Source organism: Bombina bombina, chromosome 2 (assembly GCF_027579735.1).
Source record: "Bombina bombina isolate aBomBom1 chromosome 2, aBomBom1.pri, whole genome shotgun sequence".
Classification (NCBI taxonomy): Eukaryota; Metazoa; Chordata; class Amphibia; order Anura; family Bombinatoridae; genus Bombina; species Bombina bombina.
Window position 1 is genome coordinate 336,555,373 of NC_069500.1, and position 22,617 is coordinate 336,577,989.

Consider the following 22,617-nt stretch of genomic DNA (forward strand, 5'->3'; position numbering starts at 1 on the left):
TTCAGCGCAGCAAAGGCGGTAAGTATCGCAGAGATGACAGCAATTTTAAATATACAGTATATGTATATGCATATATACATATATATTTATATGTCAATATGTGTATATACACATATTAACACATACATATATATGTAAAAAAGCATATACATATATATATTTATTGGGAACACACAGTTCCCATAGACTGCAATATAAAGGCTCTTTTCACTGCTGTTTTATATTGCCCCATAATACCGCCTGGTGCAGTGATTTTATTAAAAAAATAAAGATGCTGTTATATTTTTTTTTTAATAAAATAAGCTAAACTGTATTTTTATAAGCACTAATTGCTACCACAAATTTAGCGCTCCATTGTATAGTAGCCCAAATCCAGCTACTGAGAAATAACAAGGCATTAGAAAACTAAGGAATGCTATTGGCTGGACTGCATTCCAGTTGTAAATGTCTCAATTAAACTCTGTAAAGATTTTAGATGTAGATTCAAGTACTGGGAAACATATGTACAAATAACAAGTCAATACAAGGCCATCATGTTGAGAAAACACACACACACACGCACACATATATATATATATATTCAATGAAAAATAGATTGACTATTAGCCAAATTACGTTCTCATTCAAATATTCAAATACTACAAATTCTGTGTGCATAAATATATAAATAATTGTATGATGATCTTGCAGTGTCAGAAAACCTGTAATGGATTTGAAGCTTCAAGCTATTTCAATACAATATTTTCTTTTAAAAACGAATCCCCGTCTCTGTAAGTGGGCTGCACAGGGGCATTCTATGGGCATATTCTCTAAACATTTTCTCCCTGCAGATCTACCAGTTTATCTCATATATATATATATATATATATATATATATATATATATATATATATATATATATATATAATAGTAGGAGTAGGTGCACTCTCATGAACTAAGTTCAAACGCCAGGGGGCTGAATAGGATAAGTATAAGTACATAAACGACTCACTGGACTTGAAAAAAGGTGCAGCAAGTGCCTTTTATTCAGTGACGTTTCGGGAAATACACCCCTGCATCAGACCAGGTTTGATGAAGTGGTGTATTCATTGAAACGTCACTGAATAAAAGGCACTTGCTGCTCTTTTTTTAAAGCCCAGTGAGTGCTGTCTTTTATGTACATATATATATATTAAAATACTTAGAACATATTTCTATACGTGAAGTTCATTGGAATCTGAAATATGTACTGTACAAACACAGTGAGAAACTTTATTAAATATAAATATTGCATAAATATAGTTATTCATGTTTTCATCTACCAGGGCTCCAATATATATATACAATATATATATACCTCCAATATATATATACCTCACTGACGAGGCCCATAGAAGGCCGAAACGATCGTCTGGGGTTGTCATGTTCCTTGTTCAGAGGAGAATTGCCTGGTATTTCGGGGCTGGACTGACCTTACTTGGCAGGATCAGACTGATATACTTCAGGAAAGTTTTCTTCTGTGAAAAGCACACTGGTCTAAAAGAGGCTGCTTCCGGGTGGTAAATCGCCATAGAACAAGCCACTGAGCTGTTGTTCGTTCCTGGTAGAGCGCTTCTCTCTTTGTATGCAAATTATTATGACCCTGGGGAAGTCTCCCTATGGGTGATGGGGGAAACCAGACGTGGACTCCTTGCCCAGTGTGCTTAGAGGAATGTGGCTGCACCTCACTGACGAGGCCCATAGAAGGCCGAAACGATCGTCTGGGGTTGTCATGTTCCTTGTTCAGAGGAGAATTGCCTGGTATTTCGGGGCTGGACTAACCTTACTTGGCGGGATCAGACTGATATACTTCAGGAAAGTTTTCTTCTGTGAAAAGCACACTGGTCTAAAAGAGGCTGCTTCTGGGTGGTAAATCGCCATAGAACAAGCCACTGAGCTGTTGTTCGTTCCTGGTAGAGCGCTTCTCTCTTTGTATGCAAATTATTATGACCCTGGGGAAGTCTCCCTATGGGTGATGGGGGAAACCAGATGTGGACTCCTTGCCCAGTGTGCTTAGAGGAATGTGGCTGCACCTCACTGACGAGGCCCATAGAAGGCCGAAACGATCGTCTGGGGTTGTCATGTTCCTTGTTCAGAGGAGAATTGCCTGGTATTTCGGGGCTGGACTGACCTTACTTGGCGGGATCAGACTGATATACTTCAGGAAAGTTTTCTTCTGTGAAAAGCACACTGGTCTAAAAGAGGCTGCTTCCGGGTGGTAAATTGCCATAGAACAAGCCACTGAGCTGTTGTTCGTTCCTGGTAGAGCGCTTCTCTCTTTGTATGCAAATTATTATGACCCTGGGGAAGTCTCCCTATGGGTGATGGGGGAAACCAGACGTGGACTCCTTGCCCAGTGTGCTTAGAGGAATGTGGCTGCACCTCACTGACGAGGCCCATAGAAGGCCGAAACGATCGTCTGGGGTTGTCATGTTCCTTGTTCAGAGGAGAATTGCCTGGTATTTCGGGGCTGGACTGACCTTACTTGGCGGGATCAGACTGATATACTTCAGGAAAGTTTTCTTCTGTGAAAAGCACACTGGTCTAAAAGAGGCTGCTTTCGGGTGGTAAATCGCCATAGAACAAGCCACTGAGCTGTTGTTCGTTCCTGGTAGAGCGCTTCTCTCTTTGTATGCAAATTATTATGACCCTGGGGAAGTCTCCCTATGGGTGATGGGGGAAACCAGACATGGACTCCTTGCCCAGTGTGCTTAGAGGAATGTGGCTGCACCTCACTGACGAGGCCCATAGAAGGCCGAAACGATCGTCTGGGGTTGTCATGTTCCTTGTTCAGAGGAGAATTGCCTGGTATTTCGGGGCTGGACTGACCTTACTTGGCGGGATCAGACTGATATACTTCAGGAAAGTTTTCTTCTGTGAAAAGCACACTGGTCTCAAAGAGGCTGCTTCCGGGTGGTAAATCGCCATAGAACAAGCCACTGAGCTGTTGTTCGTTCCTGGTAGAGCGCTTCTCTCTTTGTATGCAAATTATTATGACCCTGGGGAAGTCTCCCTATGGGTGATGGGGGAAACCAGACGTGGACTCCTTGCCCAGTGTGCTTAGAGGAATGTGGCTGCACCTAACTGACGAGGCCCATAGAAGGCCGAAACGATCGTCTGGGGTTGTCATGTTCCTTGTTCAGAGGAGAATTGCCTGGTATTTCGGGGCTGGACTGACCTTACTTGGCGGGATCAGACTGATATACTTCAGGAAAGTTTTCTTCTGTGAAAAGCACACTGGTCTAAAAGAGGCTGCTTTCGGGTGGTAAATCGCCATAGAACAAGCCACTGAGCTGTTGTTCGTTCCTGGTAGAGCGCTTCTCTCTTTGTATGCAAATTATTATGACCCTGGGGAAGTCTCCCTATGGGTGATGGGGGAAACCAGACATGGACTCCTTGCCCAGTGTGCTTAGAGGAATGTGGCTGCACCTCACTGACGAGGCCCATAGAAGGCCGAAACAATCGTCTGGGGTTGTCATGTTCCTTGTTCAGAGGAGAATTGCCTGGTATTTCGGGGCTGGACTGACCTTACTTGGCGGGATCAGACTGATATACTTCAGGAAAGTTTTCTTCTGTGAAAAGCACACTGGTCTAAAAGAGGCTGCTTCCGGGTGATAAATCGCCATAGAACAAGCCACTGAGCTGTTGTTCGTTCCTGGTAGAGCGCTTCTCTCTTTGTATCTATATATATGTAGTAAAACATATAGGGGTGGATTCATCAAGCTTGATGCAGCTGTTTCCTTGCGAGCCTTCAGGTTTGCCGTAAATTGGAGTTAAGAAGCAGCGGTCTTAAGACCGCTGCTCCTTAACTCATATGCCTCCTCTGAGGCTGTGGAACTCAATCCGCCCAATCACATATGATCGGGTTGATTGACATCCCCTGCCACGAATCCGCAGGGGTCGGCATTGCACAAGCAGTTCACCAGAACTGTTTGTGCAATGTTAAATACCAACAACAAATGCTGTTGGCATTCAGCGATGTCGGCCAGACATGATACGCTACAGTGGACCCATAGTTAGTTAATCGGCCCCATAGACTGCACTCACCTGATTTGTGATAAAATAATACATTTATTGATGTTTCGGGGTCCACAGACCCCTTCCTCAGACCAAAAAACGTTTTTTTGTCTGAGGAAGAGGTCTGTGGGCCCCGAAAACGTTGCTATGATATAACAAAATAAATTTATTATTTTATCACAAATTCAGTTAGTGCAGTCTATGGGGCATATGTATCAAGCTCCGTGACCGTTGCTTCGTGACCGCTGCTTCATAACTGTAGGCTCGCCAGAAACAGCAGTTATGAAGCAGCGGTCACAAAGCCAGTGAGCTGCTGGTGAGCTGCTGGTGCAATGCTGAATACGGAACTAGCAGGTACGCTCGGCACTTTTCCGGCCCAGCGTACCTGGTTTTCAAACCGCCACCCTAGAGGTGGCGGATCCCATAGGAATCAATGGGAGTCTGACCATAGCGAAAGTACAAGTTCGCTGCTGTCAGACATCCCATTGATTCCTATGGGAGATGTCTGCACCTAACACCCTAACATGTACCCCGAGTTTAAACACCGCTAATCTGTCCCCCCTACACCGCCGCAACTAAATAAAGTTATTACCCCCTAAACCGCCGCTCCCGGAGCCCACCGCAAGCTACTCTATACATATTAACCCCTAAACTGCCACTCCCGGAGCCCACCGCAACTATAATATATGTATTAACCTCTAAACCGCCGCTCCCGGAGCCCACAGCAACTATAATATATGTATTAACCCCTAAACCGCCGCTCCCAGAGCCCACCACAACTATAATATATGTATTAACCCCTAAACCGCCGCTCCCGGACCCTGCCGCAACCTATATTAAATTTATTAACCCCTAATCTGCCACCTATAATACATTTATTAACCCCTATCCTGCCCCCCACTACACCGCCGCCACTGTAATAAATTTATTAACCCCTAAACCTAAGTCTAACACTAACCCTAACACCCCCCTAACTTAAATATTAATTAAATAAATCTAAATAATATTTATATTATGAACTAAATTAATCCTATTTAAAACTAAATACTTACCTTTAAAATAAACCCTAATATAGCTACAATGTAAATAATAATTATATTGTAGCTATCTTAGGATTTATTTTTATTTTATAGGCATCTTTCAATTTATTTTAACTAGGTACAATAGCTATTAAATAGTTATTAACTATTTAATAGCTTACCTAGCTAAAATAAAGAGAAATGTACCTGTAAAATAAAAACTAACCTAAGTTACAATTACACCTAACACTACACTATACTTTAATAAATTATTTGTATTTAAAACTAAATACTTACCTGTAAAATAAACCCTAAGATAGCTACAATGTAATTAATAATTACATTGTAGCTATTTTAGGAATTATTTTTATTTTACAGGTAACTTTGTATTTATTTTAGCTAGTTAGAATAGTTATTAAATAGTTATTAACTATTTAATAACTACCTAGCTAAAAGAAATACAAAATTACCTGTAAAATAAATCCTAACCTAAGTTACAGGAACAGCCAATAGAATGCGAGCTCAATCTGATTGGCTGATTGGATCAGCCAATCGGATTGAACTTGAATCTGATTGGCTGATTCAATCAGCCAATCAGATTTTTCCTACCTTAATTCCGATTGGCTGATAGAATCCTATCAGCCAATCGGAATTGAAGGGAAGCCATCTTGGATGACGTCCCTTAAAGGAGCCTTCATTCGTCGGTAGTCCTTCGGGAAAGAAGGATGTTCCGCGTCGGCGGGATGAAGATTGAAGACCCTGCTTGGAAGATGACATCGCCCGGATAGAAGACTTCTTCAGCGCCTCTTGGAAGATGACATCGCCCGGATGGAAGACTTCTTCAGCGCCGCTTGGAGGATCACTTCATCGGATGGAAGATTTCTTCAGCGCCGCTTGGAGGATAACTTCTGCCGCTCCGGGTCTCCTCTTCGGTTCCATCGCTGCTCGGCTGAGTGAAGACGACTCAAGGTCGGATGATCTTCAGGGGATTAGTGTTAGGTTATTTTAAGGGGGGGTTGGGTTAGATTAGGGGTATGTGGGTGGTGGGTTTTAATGTTGGGGGGGATTGTATTTTTCTTTTACAGGCAAAAGAGCTGAATTCTTTGGGGCATGCCCCACAAATGGCCCTTTTAAGGGCTGGTAAGGTAAAAGAGCTTTGAACTTTTTTAATTTAGAATAGGGTAGGGCATTTTTTATTTTGGGGGGTTTGTTATTTTATTAGGGGGCTTATATTAGGTGTAAGTAGCTTAAAATTGTTGTAATATTTTTAAAATGTTTGTAACTTATTTTTTTTATTTTTTGTAACTTAGCTTTTTTATTTTTTGTACTTTAGTTAGTTTATGTAATTGTATTTAATTGTAGTTATTTGTAGGTGATTTATTTAATTAATTTAATGATAGTGTAGTGTTAGGTGTAATTGTAACTTAGGTTAGGATTTATTTTACAGGTAAATTTGACTTTATTTTAACTACGTAGTTATTAAATAGTTAATAACTATTTAATAACTATTCTACCTAGCTAAAATAAATACAAAGTTACCTGTAAAATAAATTTAAATCCTAAGATAGCTACAATGTAATTATTAATTATATTGTAGCTATCTTAGGGTTTATTTTACAGGTAAGTATTTAGTTTTAAATAGGAATAATTTATTTAGTATCGTGTAGTGTTAGGTGTAATTGTAACTTAGGTAGGATAGGGGTTAATAAATTTAATATAGGTTGCGGCGGGGTCACGGAGCGGCGGTTTAGGGGTTAAACTATTTATTTAGTCGCGGCGAGGTGCGGGATCAGCAGGATAGGGGTTAATAACTTTATTATAGAGGGCGACGGTATAGGGGGGGCAGGATAGGGGTTACTAGGTATAATGTAGGTGGCAGCGGTGTCCGGGAGTGGCGGTTTAAGGTTTAATACATTTATAAGAGTTGCGACGGGGTCTAGGAGTGCCGGTTTAGGGGTTAGTAACTTTATTTAGTTGCGGGGGGCCCGGGGGACGCCGGTATAGGGGGTAGAACAGTGTAGTTAGTGTGTGTGCTTAGTGACAGGCAAGCAAGAAAGCTGTAAAAAAGCCGAAGAGCAGCGAGATCGGATGAGTGATAACTCTCACAGTCCGCTGCTCATCGCCCCGTACTTGGTGCGCGGCTTTTTGACAGCTTTTTTGATAACTTAGGCGAATTTTTGCAGGTCCGCGGCGGCGATGTGAGGCGAGCTTAGGCGGGCATATTGGGCCAGCGAAGGCAGGTAAAGTAGACACGTTGATAACTACCCCCCTATATGTCTATATGTTTTACTATTGAAATTTAATTCTGACTAAGCACCCTGGTCATTGACTACCCGCCAGTGAGAGTGTGGATACCTGTGGAATTTATATATATATATATATATATATATATGTATATATGTCTGTAAATCATTACTTACACACATGTGCACACACATATACATATTTAGATAGTTTCCAGGGGGTTTTTCTATCACCTGCAACCTCATATCTTTGAGGTCTTATAACTTTTATATGCAATTGTTTTAAAATATTTTTATTAGATAGTTTTTATGAGTGTATGCATTTTTGATGTCTTTCGACCTGTAATACATGTGCTACTTCTCAAGCACGCAAACAGGAGTGATAAACCCAATATCACTTGTGTGCCACAGTTAGCACGCCACTCATAATCAAGCCCGCAGGAGGTAAATATGTTGCCAGTTAAGAGTCAGATCCAGAATTACTGCAAATATTTTAAAAAAAATGTATTATATATAGCATGGTTGATGTAATAATTTCTTATTTTGTTCACAGTTTCACATTTTAGTTAAGGTTAAAGGGTGCTATTTATCCTATGTAAACCCTTCCAGGGGACTCTTGAGTTGTGGTCACCTTGCTTGCCATTCCATCAGAAGTCCTTAAAGCACACATTATTTGTTCAGCTTTTTTCTTGGCCCATAAAAACTAATTAGCCATCCCTGATATACTTGATAGATTTTGTTTTGAATTTAATGTTCCATTAAAAGCATTTTTACATTAAAAGTATGGGTGTTTGCATGCGTGTAGATATTCAGGAAGTCAACTCACCTTTATTATACAGGGATCCATCAAAGTAATAACTCCCAGTATAGAAACCAGTAGCCAGCTCAATAAGATGTCTTGCCCAAGTGTTACCTGCACCCGGAAAGCTGGCTAAGGCTATTAGTTGTTTGGAACGAGTTTGTAAAAATCTTCTGTCCATACATCTGTTATCTGTGAAATTTAATGAAAATATTAAGATATTAGGCTTCTTCATTTTAAAATTTGTCTAACTATAAAAGATATGTAATCAAGAGCTCACCACAGAAATAGATCAGCATTTCTGAGAATATGCATCTCTTGCCAGGTTTAAGCTTTGTGCTGTGATTCCACAACTGTCCACAAGTGCTGCTTGGCATATATATATTAAATGCTTCATTTACTGGCCTGGGCCTGGGTCTTGAGTTAGTCTGTCAGTACTCTGGAAGTGATTATCATTTCTGCCGTGCATTACTTCTTGCTGCATTCTGACCTGTCTTTGGACCATGACTTTGCCTATGTCTGGATCCTGTTTCCTCTAAGTTCTACAGTTTTCCCTCTCATTGCCTAAATCCATGTGTATTATCCTGCTGTTTATCAGAAGCTGTTGTAGTTTTTCCTCCTGCTTGAATATTGTGCATTATTCTGCTTTGCTTGCTGAACTATACTCTTAGCCATCCTCCATAGTTTCCTCCAGCTTTGCACCTACCTTTTTGCATTTGGTAGACTATGATTATGCAACCAGAATGTTCCACCCTTGCATTATTATTTAGTCCACCTATCCTGTTTGACATATAATAGACTAAGGGCTAGATTACAAGTGAAGCCCTAAATGATTGCACGCCCAGAGAGGGGCAAAAAACATGATAATCAACCAGTCATTACAAGCGAGCGCTCTGTAGCAATTAGCGCTCAGAAAATTAACCACAGATCTGATCTCTGGTTAATTTTCTAAAAGTGTCCCAAATAACCGTATTACGTATAGTTTAGAGGAGAAAAGAAAGGGGATACATTGCATCACTGAGCAGCACCATATACTTAAATTGTAGCGTGCCAGCCTCATCTGTTGCGGACGTCCCAGGGCACTGAGCAGGAGTGCTCTCTAACTGTGCCTATATGCTTCTTCCCACCCACAAAGACTGTAAAAAATCCCCTTAGAGATTACTGGCCTTCAAAGTTCTAATGGCCTTCTAATTGGATGTTTTAACAATGCAGGGATAGGATACAGCACTCCCAACCTCTCACAGAGAAGGATTACCAAGCCTACTATAAACAAAGAATAGTCCAAATCTACAGTGAATTAAAGGGACCTTTATTTGCAAAAGTATGAAGCATAATTAAGAACTAAAAGACATTCATGATAAATTGAGGAAAGCTTCAGATAAAGTATATGTACATCTAGGTTTTACTTGATTGACTAGGTGTTTAGTGTTTTACTTTATCATTTATAAAATAACATCATACTTTTCACTGTTTTCTTTTTTTAACCAGATAACAAAATCATAGATGTTCTAGGCAGCTGAATTATATTCAGAAATTTTCATGAAGAAAACTAAAAACATCATGGGAGGGGGAATTGAAGAATTTGCTGGTGGCAGTTGGTGAGAATGAAGAGACAGATAAACAATAAGATATGCTGGAGTGGGTGGTCTATGGGCATGGCTAAGGGAAATTTTGCAAATAGGGACATATTACAGTATAAGAGGGACAGTGGGACAGAGCACAGAATTTGGGATTATCCCTCTAAAATAGGGACAATTGGGAGGTTTGCACCTCTGCTGAAGTGTCATGTCTCACTGGACCTAAAAGACCCTACACTTCAGCAGAGGCAGAGAACCGGCATCATAAGTGTTCCTTGCTCTCTATAGAAAATCTCTATAACCTTTTGTTCATCCCCAAAAACATTTTAACATTTTAATTAGTTCTTTTTCTATAGCATGATAGAAATGTTATGAGTGTACTATCCCTTTAAGGAAATAGTTTTAATAATGATTATTTTCATCGCCTTGTTACAATCAAGTAGTTTGTTTTTGGGTACAAGACCAAGTCTTTCTTTATAATATGTTGCACCACTGCATGAAATTGCAATATGATTTCCACATTATACATAACCGCTAGCAACCAAAGTCACATACAAGCCCAGGGAGGCAGCAGCTGATCACCCCTCCCCCCATTGTGGTACTTACTTCTTTGAGGTCACAGCTACTTGTGCTCCACTGCTCTGTGCGTGAGCACTGCACCATGGCCTCCAGGTGGCTACCTCATGACTGTCACAGAGTCAGACAGCTTCACATTCCATCCCCCCTCCTGTGGTGCAGTGCTTACATTATATCCCCTCCCTCCCAGCAGCTGCACACTGCTGTGCTGTGTACAGTCTGCCCCAGTGGCTCAGCCAGACCCCAACGGGGTGGCCCACCGGGAAATATCCCGGGATCTCAGGTGGGCCAATCCGGCCCTGCTAACAAGTCACAGTTGTGGGTAGTTGATGCCAGAATGTAAAAACAAAAGACTAATTTCCAACAAGCAGTTTGTAGCTAAAGTCTTCCAGTGGTTCATTAGCAGTTCTAGGATGTGGCACAAACATTATGCCAAGAATAACTGAAAAACCTGCTATTAAGTGATGTATGGCACCAATGATAAACTGAACTAGAGAGGTTTTATGGGTTAAGGCCAAATCTGGGAAGGAGATGTTGCAAAAAGCTCTGGAAAAAAGGGGGCAAATTTATTTACATAGTTTACATAGGGAAACAGGTAAATAAATAGAATTGTGCGAGATATTGGAATTATGAGGTAAATAGGGTATATTAAAATGACAGGATTTATTGTGAAGGTACTAAGAAACAAATCAAGGAACTATCAGCTAGATTACGAATTTTGCGTTATGAGCGGCTTGGTGCTAACTTGCAAGTTATTTCCACCGCTCACCTCCCTATAGCGCTGCATATAATAGGTTTGCAAAAACCCGGCATTAGCAGGCCATATGGCAGCGTTGAGCTCCATTGAGCTCCATACTGCACCCAAATACCAGTGCTGCTTTGAGCTGGTTTTACGTGCTTGTGCATGATTTCCCCATAGACATCAATGGGGAGAGCCGGCTAAAAAAATGCCTAACACCTGCAATAAAGGAACGTAAAGCTCCGTAACGCAGCCCCATTGATTCCTATGGGGAAAGAAAAGTTATGTTTACACCTAACACCCTAAAATAAACCCTGAGTCTAAACACCCCTAATCTGCTGCCCCCGACATCGCTGTCACCTAAATTATACTTATTAATCCCTAATCTGCTGCCCCCGACACCACCGACACCTACATTACAGTTATTAACCCCTAATCTGCTGCCCACAATGTCGCCGCCACCTACCTACACTTATTAACCTCTAATCTGCCACCCTCAATGTCGCCACCTACCTACACTTATTAACCCCTAATCTGCCATCCCCAATGTCGCCTCCACCTACCTACACGCTGTCCCCAACGTCGCCGCCACTATACTAAAGTTATTAACCACTAAACCTAACCCTAAGTCTAACCCTAACCCTAACACCACTAACTTTAACATAATTAAAATAAATCTAAATAAAAATTACAATTAATACCTAAATATTTCCTATTTAAAACTAAAAAATAGTTACATTGTAGCTATTTTAGAATTTATTTTTATTTTACAGTTAAATTTGTTTAATTTTAACTAGGTAGACTAGTTAGTAAATATTATAATATAAAAATTATTAACTATTTAATAACTACCTAGTTAAAATAAATACAATAGAATGCAAGCTCAATCCTATTGGCTGATTGGATCAGGTTTAGGGGTTAATAACTTTAGTATAGTGGCGGCGATTTTGGGGGCAGCAGATTAGGGATTAATAACAGTAATGTAGGTTACGGGGATGTTAAGGACAGCAGATTAGGGGTTAATAATATTTAACTAGTGTTTGCGATGCGGAAGTACGGGGGTTTAGGGGTTAATATGTTTATTATAGTGGCGGCAATGTCGGGAGCAGCAGATTAGGGGTTAATAATTTTATTTTAGTGTTTGCGATGTGGGAGGGCCTCAGTTTAGGGGTTTGTAACACTTTAGTTATGAGTTTTATGTTATGGCTTTGTAGCATAAAAGCCATAACTACTGACTTTCAGTTTACGGTATGGATCTTTTGTTTATAGGCTGTACCGCTCACTTTTTGGCCGGACAGGCAAACTGGTAATACCGGCGCTATGGAAGTCCCATTAAAAAAGGACTTTTTGAAAGCTGCGGTAGTTACGTTGCGTTACAAGTGTGCGGTACAGCTATACCTGCAAGACTCGTAATACCAGCGGTAGTGAAAAAGCATCGTTATGAGGCTTTTTCACTCATAACACAAAACTCGTAATATAGCCGTATGCGTGTTTTAAGCATTATAATATAAAAAATGTAAAGTAGAAATTTAAAGTGGCTGAAATTGAAGGCAGACATGGTGAGTAAAAAAGGTTATCATTGTGATGTTTCCTTTTGTATTTGGTAACTTTGTTTGGCATTTACAAATCAGCGTGTTTGCATTATTAACTTGGGTGGGGGGCATATATTTTTCTAATAGGAAACTGGTTACAGCTAATTGTATTTTAATATTTGACTTTATTATATTGTTTGTCACATTAAATTGATTTAAAGAATCATGAAGATCTTGGGTACAGCAAAAACAGATTTAAGTTTTGGGGGCATATTTATCAAGCTCCATATTTATCAAGCTTGGGGGCATATTTATCAAGTTATGAAGCAGCGGTCTATAGACCGCTGTTCCATAACCTGTCCGTCTGCTCTGAGGCGGTGGACAGAAATCAACCTGATCGAATACGATCGGGTTGATTGACACCCCCTGCAAGTGACCAATTGGTCGCAAATCTGCAGGGGGCGGCATTGCACCAGCAGTTCACAAGAACTGCTGGTGCAATGATAAATGCTGAGAGCATATGCTGTCGGCATTTATCGATGTGCAGCAGACATGATCCGCAATATCGGATCATGTCCACTTGCACCATCATAAATAGACCCCTTGATGATTTTAGAAGGTATAATCATCTGAGATAGCTTTTTCAAATTTTCTTTATGATGATCAAATATATGCACCTGGCCCAAAAGTAAAAATGGTGGCCAATTGGTTCAGCAATGATGATGATTGATTAAGATGTTTAAAAATAGTCTTTTTCACTTAAACAGACAAAATGGTCAAAAATCTAAAAAAAAATGTGCATAAGTTAATTTCAGTTTTGAATAGTATTATTTGTGCAATATTCTGTTAACAAAAATACTTCTAGGAAAACTATTACTGTCCCAACAGCATACACACCTATGCTGTGCCCGTTCATCAGCTTTCAAACACCACATCTGCTCACTCAGTGGTGACTTGTATGATGCAAATTAAATTATCTCAAACAGAGTCTATGCAACTGCTTGTCCTCTGAGCAGTTACTCGGTTTATATGAGGTTACTCAAGGCATATGCAACATATTGGGCTACATGTACAAAGCAGCAAGCACATGCGAACCTGCTTCCTGCAATGTAAGAAGCAGAGGTCATCAGACCACTGCTTCTTATACTCTTTGCCCCCTCTGAGATGGCAGAGAGAAATCACCTAGACTGACAGGCCCTTCTCTCATGCGATTGGTTGCACAAAAGAAGGGGCAAGCTTTACATGTTCACTTGAGCGTGTAATAAAACATACGGCAATGGACGAAGATAATTTGTTGTCCTTTTGCCTCAAATGCGAGCAGACAACTTCTCAAGTTGAGAAGCTTGTCTGCTTGCCTTATAATACATGCAGCCCATAGTATGTGCCTATGCTGTTAAAACAGTAATACGTTTTACTAGAAGCATTTATAATAATACAAGTATATTACAAAAATGCTTCCATTCAAAATTAAAATACAATCAAGCACATTTCAGTTTTGACTATTATTTCCCTTAAACCAATAATATAAATTCACATTATTTGTACAATTAACAGTTTCATATGATCTTAATTAAAAATTTTAACAACCCAAACATTTATTTGCAATTATAAACGAACATTCTGATGATTGTATTTTAATTGTGTACATGTTTATTGTTTAAATATCTGCATGAGCAGTATTTGTAACTTTTTATTAAACTGTGAAATGATTGTATTTATTAGTATGTGAACTAACATTAAAAAACTACATGAGCGGCTATGATATGCAAAGAATATTTAGGGTTGTGATTCAAGTATTCCCACAACAAAATACTGAAATGCAGCCTGCTATTATAAATTCAATAGAATTCCTCTTTAATCTTAAAATCATATCCCTAAAATGTTATAGACATAATAAATATTAATTAACAATAATAAATGAGTTAATCTAAAAATGAATCTCATTCTTGACTCTATATACAGTTTTTACTACTACTAATTGTAAAGAGCACAAAAGAACTAATAAAAACAAATTGCTGCCTTGTATAATGGATTGTAAATAACAATACATGTGTTTTTGTTTGCTATTTCTGGATGTCAGGGAAGTTACTGGACCATAAACACTGTGTTGCAGACTTGCAGGAGATAGGGCTGGTGACCTTGTCTTTCACCAACTATTCCTACATTAATATATATATTTAAAAGCCCCTTCTCCCCCTTTAAATGTCCATGATTTGCGTAAAGCACTGGACATAGAAGAAAGCAATAATAACTCTTTAAATGCAGTGCTGTTAACACCTTTCAGGTTTGTAGGTTTTTAAGTAATGAATGGGGGTGCAGAACAAACATACGCCTAGATTACGAGTCTTGCATTAGCCTTAAAAAGCAGCGTTGAGAGGTCCCAACGCTGCTTTTTAACGCCCGCTGGTATTACGAGTCTGGCAGGTACAGTTGTACCGCTCACTTTTTTTCCGCGACTCGAGCATACTGCAAATCCCCTTACGTCAATTGCGTATCCTATCTTTTCAATGGGATTTTCCTAATGCCGGTATTACGAGTTTTGGAAAAAGTGAGCGGTAGACCCTCTCCTGTCAAGACTCGTACCGCATTTAAAAGTCAGTAGTTAAGAGTTTTATGGGCTAATGCCGTAACATAAAACTCTTAACTAAAGTGATAAAAAGTACACTAACACCCATAAACTACCTATTAACCCCTAAACCGAGGCCCCCCCACACATCGCAAACACTTAAATACATTTTTTAACCCCTAATCTGCCGACCGGACATCGCCGCCACTGTAATAAATATATTAACCCCAAAACCGCCACACTCCAGCATCGCAAACACTAGTTAAATTTTATTAATCCCTAATCTGCCGTCCCTAACATCGCCGACACCTACCTACATTTATTAACCCCTAATCTGCCGCCCCCAACATCGCCGCCACTATATTAAATGTATTAACACCTAAACCTAACCCCCCCTAACTTAAATATAATTTAAAATAATCGAAAAAAAATTACTACAATTAAATCAATTATTCCTATTTAAAACTACTTACTTACCTATAAAATAAACCCTAAGCTAGCTACAATATAACTAATAATTACATTGCAGCTATCTCAGGATTTATTTTTATTTTACAGGCACCTTTGTATTTATTTTAACTAGGTACAGTAGTTATTAAATAGTTATTAACTATTTAATAACTTCCTAGTTAAAATAAGTACAAATTTACCTGTAAAATAAACCCTAACCTAAGTTACAATTACACCTAACACTACACTATAATTAAATTAATTACCTAAATTAACTACAATTAATTACAATTAAATTAAATAAACTAAAGTACGAAAACCCCCCACTAAATTACAGAAAATAATAAAAGAATTACAAGAATTTTAAACTAATTACACCTAATCTAATCCCCCTAATAAAATAAAAAAGCCCCCCAAAATAATAAAAAGCCCTACCCTTAACTAAATTACAAATAGCCCTTAAAAGGGCCTTTTGCGGGGCATTGCCCCAAAGTAGATGTATTTAAATTATATTTAAGTTAGGGGGTGTTAGGGTTAGGGTTAGACTTAGATTTAGGGGTTAATAACTTTATTATAGCGGCGGCGACATTGGCGGCGGCAGATTAGGGGTTAATAAGTGTAGTTATGTGGCGGCAACATTGGGGGCGGCAGAGTAGGGGTTAATAAATAAAAAGTAGGTGTCGGCGATGTTGGGGGCAGCAGATTAGGGGTTCATAGGGATAATGTAGGTGGCGGCGGTGTCCGGAGCGGCAGATTAGGGGTTAATAATAAAATGCAGGTGTCGGCGATGTCGGGGTGGCAGATTATGGGTTAATAAGTGTAATATTAGGGGTGTTTAGACTCGGGTTCATGTTAGGGTGTTTGGTGTAGACATAAAAAGTATTTTCCCATAGGAATCAATGGGGCTGCGTTAGAAGCTGAACACTGCTTTTTTGCAGGTGTTAGGTTTTTTTCAGCCGATTCTCCCCCATTGATTCCTATGGGGAAATCGTGCATGAGCAAGTTTTACCAGCTCACCGCTACCGTAAGCAACCGCACACCATTACCGACAAAAACTAGTAATCTAGCCGAGTGTAACCACTATACAATTTCTCACAGTGGATTAGCTTTTACTACATGACCTTTCTCTCAACTATTTATTTAATGACAGTGAGCTATATCATGATCACTAATCATAGCCAGCCACCAGACAGTTTCTGACCACAACCACTATAACACTGACATATATAGGCACTAGCCTTCCATACGTTACCATCACTGTCCTCATGCCTCCCATCACAAGTAAAGTTAATCCTTACCTACATTACCTTCAAAAACCACTACTCCAGTGTGCCCACCACTTTGAGCGGCTGCACTACTGATTGAGGTAGGACTGTAGCTATGCTGAGGCTCTCTCACTGTCAATAGGAGACTGCATTAAATTTAGGGCATAATATAGAGATACAGAATATTATATTCACAAGATATATCAAACCCTATTAGTGATTTATAGTCTGTGGTGATAAAATATATTCTGCAGTGTGCTGATTCACATGTAAGAAAACTAGGCATAGAAGAGAGACTAAGGTGTCGATTTATTAAAGTGTGGACGGACATGATACGATATAGCGTATCATGTCCGCCGCACATTGATAAATGCTGACAGCTTATGCTTTCGGCATTTATCATAGCGCAAGCAGTTCTTGCGAACTGCTTGTGCAATGTCGCCCCCTGCATAGGGGGTGTCAATCAGCCCGATCGTATAGGATCGGGCAGATTGAAGACCGCAGCCTCAGAGGCAGCGGACTAGTTATGGAGCAGTACAGAAAACTACTGTTTTCGGTGAGCCTGACTGCTCACGCAGAAACAGGGACATCAACCTTCATTCGGAGCTTGATAATTCTGCCCCTAAGTACTGGCCTAATATCTCCAAGCTGACCAAAACATGTTGTACCCAAAGCACACATAATGCAATAAATACTAAAGAAGAGGATACAAACTGGCCTTCACTTATAGACATATTTTGTATACTTAAAGGGACATAAAACAGGTTGCGAACTGTGCATATCCTAAAAGGGCTAATTAATTAAAAATAGTTTGCATTCTGGCAAGTATTTTAAAATAATTTTCAAAAATAAGCAAAATTAATTACATAGCTGAGATGCCTGGAGCAGCAAACTCCCCCCCCCCCCCCTTACCAGTGTTTAGACACAGGCATTGCATTTTATCCGAGTTCTCAGCTTCTAGACATGCTCCAGCAGATAATCCCTATGCACTTTTGTATTCTACCAAAACAACAAAAGATATAGATACAGTTATAGAAGGAAATGTGTGGGGAGAGTTAGAGCTTTACAATTCAGAAACTAAAAAGAAAGGGTTAATGGCGAGGCACTGCATTATAAATTTGAAGGTAAAGTAATTAAAGTAATATTATTATATTTTGTCTCTATCCCAACTTGTTTTATGTCCCTTTAAGATATATTGTTTATCACAGATACACGGTACGGTTAATAATGGTTCACAGGTATTATCAACTAAAGACCTATGGCTGTCCAAAAGGCCTGATCATAGATACTGGGTGTGCTATAAATATATTTTTTGCAACTATACCAGACTATTTAATAAAGGCTTCTGGAGTGAGCCTAAATGAATTACTACCAGGACAGGTTCTAGTATGGATGCCACATATACATCTTTGAGAGGCCATGAGAGGATGCTTGCATCAGACAGGATGGAAGAGAACGTTGTAAAAGACTGACAGCTTCTTTCTTTTCCACAGCAATAGATGTTTTATCCATGTGGATTTGTATAGCCATAATTTGTGTGATTACACCACAATGCTCTGAGTATTTTTTCCAGGGGAGACTTTGTATTTAAAGGGACATTAAACACTAAATGCATGCTAGATAGAATGATGCATTCAAAGAAAAGATTAGTCCATGACTAACATGTAGATGTATTTTTTAAAGTTTCATTAGTTGTTTAACCCCTTAACGACTGAGGACGTGCAGGGTACGTCCTCAAAAAAAAGGCAGTTAACGCCTGAGGACGTACCCTGCACGTCCTCGGTGTGGAAAGCAGCTGGAAGCGATCCTGCTCGCTTCCAGCTGCTTTCCGATTATTGCAGTGATGCCTCGATATTGAGGCATCCTGCAATAACCATTTTTAGCCATCCGATGCAGAGAGAGCCACTCTGTGGCCCTCTCTGCACCGGACATTAACGACTAAGCTCGTTGGTGTGTGGGAGGCGGTGTGGGAGGCGGGTGGCGGCCATCGATGGCCTTTGTGATGCGGAGGGGGGCGGGATCGGGGGCGGGGATGACCCGCGCGTGCACGGGGAGGCCGAGCGGGCGCGTCCACGGGGACGGAGCGGGTGGGAACCACTACGCTACAGAACATTTTTAGTTAGAAGTGGGGATCAAGAGGGGAATTTTATTTTATTTGGTGATCGGTTTGGCTGGTGGGATATTGGACTGTGGGGGGGAAGCTACACTACAGAAACAAATAAAAACAAATAATAAAAAACATTTTTATTTGCAAACTGGGTACTGGCAGACAGGTGCCAGTACCCAAGATGGCCCCCAATAAGGCAGAGGGGGAGGGTTAGGGAGCTATTTTGGGGGGATCAGGGAGGTTGGGGGCTAAGGAAGGATCCTACATAGCAGCATATGTAAATACCTTATATTTTAGTACTGGCAGACTTTCTGCCAGTACTTAAGATAGCGGGGACAATTGTGGGGTGGGGGAGGGAAGAGAGCTGTTTGGGAGGGATCAGGGGGTGGGATGTGTCAGGGGGTGGGATGTGTCAGGTGGGAGTCTGATCTCTACACTAAAGCTAAAATTAACCCTGCAAGCTCCCTACAAACTACCTAATTAACCCCTTCACTGCTGGCCATAATACACATGTGATGCGCAGCAGCATTTAGCGGCCTTCTAATTACCAAAAAGCAACGCCAAAGCCATATATGTCTGCTATTTCTGAACAAAGGGGATCCCAGAGAAGCATTTACAACCATTTGTGCCATAATTGCACAAGCTGTTTGTAAATAATTTTAGTGAGAAACCTAAAGTTTGAATAAGTGAACATTTTTTTTTTTATTTGATTGCTTTTGGCGTTGAAATGGTGGCATGAAATATACCAAAATGGGCCTAGATCAATACTTGGGGTTGTCTACTACACTACACTAGAGCTAAAATTAACCCTAGAAGCTCCCTACATGCTCCCTAATTAACCCATTCACTGCTGGGCATAATACACGTGTGGTGCGCAGTGGCATTTAGCAGCCTTCTAATTACCAAAAAGCAAAGCCAAAGCCATATATGTCTGCTATTTATGAACAAAGGGGATCCCAGAGAAGCATTTACAACCATTTATGCCATAATTTCATGAGTTGTTTGTAAATAATTTCAGTGAGAAACCTAAAGTTTGTGAAAAAATTTGTGAAAAAGTGAACATTTTTTTTTTTTTGATCGCATTCGGCGGTGAAATGGTGGCATGAAATATACCAAAATGGGCCTAGATCAATACTTTGGGATGTCTTCTAAAAAAATACATATACATGTCAATGGATATTCAGAGATTCCTGAAAGATATTAGTGTCCCAATGTAACTAGCGCTAATTTTGAAAAAAAGTGGTTTGGAAATGCTACTTGTATTTATAGCCCTATAACTTGCACAAAAAGCAAAGAACATGTAAACATAGGGGACTTCTAAACTCAGGACAAAATTTAGAAACTATTTAGCATGGGTGTTTTTTGGTGGTTGTAGATGTGTAACAGATTTTGGGGTCAAAGTTAGAGAAAATGTTTTTTTTTTTGTTTTTTTTCATCATATTTTGTATTTTTTTTATAGCAAATTATAAGATATGATGAAAATAATTGTAGATTTTGAAAGTCCATTTAATGGCGAGAAAAATGGTATATAATATGTGTGGGTACAGTAAATGAGTAAGAGGAAAATTACAGCTAAACACAAACACCGCAAAAATGTAAAAATAGCCTTGATCCCAAACGGACAGAAAATGGAAAAGTGCTGTGGTCATTAAGGGGTTAAAAAGTGATAAAATAAGTGTAAAGTTTTAGTGTCTATAAAACACTGGGAGCTGCCATGTTGTAACTTGTGTTACCTTCTCTGCTGAGGCCAATTAGGGTCAGTTATAAATAGGTCACTAGAGTGTGCAGCCAATGGTTGTGCTGGATTTAACAGTGTTCTGCACTTCCATTTCTAACAGGAGCTGAAAAGCTCACAATTTCAGAATGGAATTACAGGCAAAGAGGACAAAATAAATAATGAAAGTATATTGCAGAGTTGTTTTATTATACTGTATACAATTTATCATATTATATTACCATCTCACAGTGTTTAATGTCCCTTTAATACTATTGTTTATTCTCTATGGAAGCTGGAATTTGACAGAATACAATACAAATGTGACTTTTTAATTTTGTTTGTTTGTATTGATTTGTGTTTTATGCAATAGGAATTCCCTGTGTATTTGTACTACAGAATATCTCTGAAGCAGACAAACTTTGTCTATCAGCAAAGCCCAATTATTATATTTTTGTTCTAAAGGAATTGCATGCAAGGAAACAAATTCTCAAGATACAAGGAAACTCCAAAACATGATACACAATTCTCCAGCGGGCAGACAAGAGAGGGCAGAATATAAGCAGACATGGATATCTTTGTCTCAGCCACTATTATGTTCTGCAGTGAATTACACAGTGCTAGATAGATGTTTCTACAGCCTGAGTTTCTGCAAGGTATAAGTTTTCTTCTTCTAATTTGTAGAGATGTCTGTGCACTAAAACTTTAACCTGGTTTTCTTTATCAGAGGAAAAAAACAACATTAAATTATTAATGTCATCAGGCTTTCACAAATCGTGAGTTTTTGGCACATAGTGTTCAAAAGATTTGTTTCATGAAGACAAACAAATAACTTGTATTGTAGAAGGTTAATGGAACAAAGGGAAACATATACGGTATGTCAATTTTTTATGTCTCCCACCCCCAAAACGCATAAAACTTACAGTTTTATTAAATGGTGCAAGATGTTCCTTCTACCATCCTATCAGATTATGCCAGCCATGATATCTTTCTTCTCACTAAAACTATAACAGTACGGGCTCTACGTATGAAGTTGCGGACAAAGCTTCTGGGTCTGAATGTTGCAGGCTTGCTCGAGCAGGACTGAAACTCTAGCTAAAGACACATGAAACTCCGAAAATTTATTTTATAATTCAGATAGAGAATTTGATTTTAAACAAATTTCCAAATTACTTCTATTATACACTTTGTTCTCTTGTTTGCTTTGTCGTAAAGCATACCTAGGTAGGCTGTGGAGATGGAAATTAGCTGCCGTTTGGTGGCTGCACATATATATCTCTTATTATTGGCTTACCAATGTGCACAGCTAATTCCCAGTAGTGCATTGATACTTCTTCAACAAGAGATACCAAGAGAATAAATCAAAATTTATAATAAAAGTAAAATTAGAAAGTTGTTTAAAATTGTATGTTCTATCTAAATAATGAATGAAAAAAATTGGGTTTCATGTCCTTTTAACTTGCTGTGGTCTTAAGTGATGATTGCCAAGCCATTCTCGATCACATTTAGAGTACTGCGCGGCTGCACAAGCAATTGGTTGCGCAGACGCCAGGCTGGTAAGGTTCCCAAATCCGAACCTTGATAAATGGAGGCAATGGGGCCTATTTATCAAAGGTCTTGCGGACCTGATCCAACAGTGCGGAACAGGTCCGCAAGACCTCGCTGAATGCGGAGAGCAATACGCTCTCCGCATTTTACATTGCACCAGCAGCTCACAAGAGCTGCTGGTGCAATGCCGCCCCCTGCAGACTCCAGCTGCCAGCAGGGGGGTGTCAATCAACCTGATCGTACTCGATCGGGTTGAATTGTCGCGATTCTTGTCCGCCTGCTCAGAGCAGGCAGACAGGGTTATGGAGCAGCGATCTTTAGACCGCTGCTTCACAACTGCTGTTTCTGGCGAGTCTGAAGACTCGCCAGAAACACAGGCCCACAAGCTTCGTTCGGAGCTTGATAAATGGGCCCCATAGAGTCAGTTTATGATTACTCAATAAAATA

The 22,617-nt window shown here is 39.7% G+C and overlaps 1 protein-coding gene across 1 annotated transcript in view; it reads right to left on the bottom strand.

Moving 5' to 3' along the window:
* WSCD2 (WSC domain containing 2) overlaps positions 1–22,617 on the bottom strand; it is a 344,950-nt gene that overhangs the window by 62,462 nt on the left and 259,871 nt on the right. Inside the window, exon 6 of the mRNA XM_053701694.1 lies at positions 8,124–8,288. Within this exon, the coding sequence (XP_053557669.1) occupies positions 8,124–8,288 (165 nt within the window). The remainder of the gene's footprint in view (positions 1–8,123; positions 8,289–22,617) is intronic.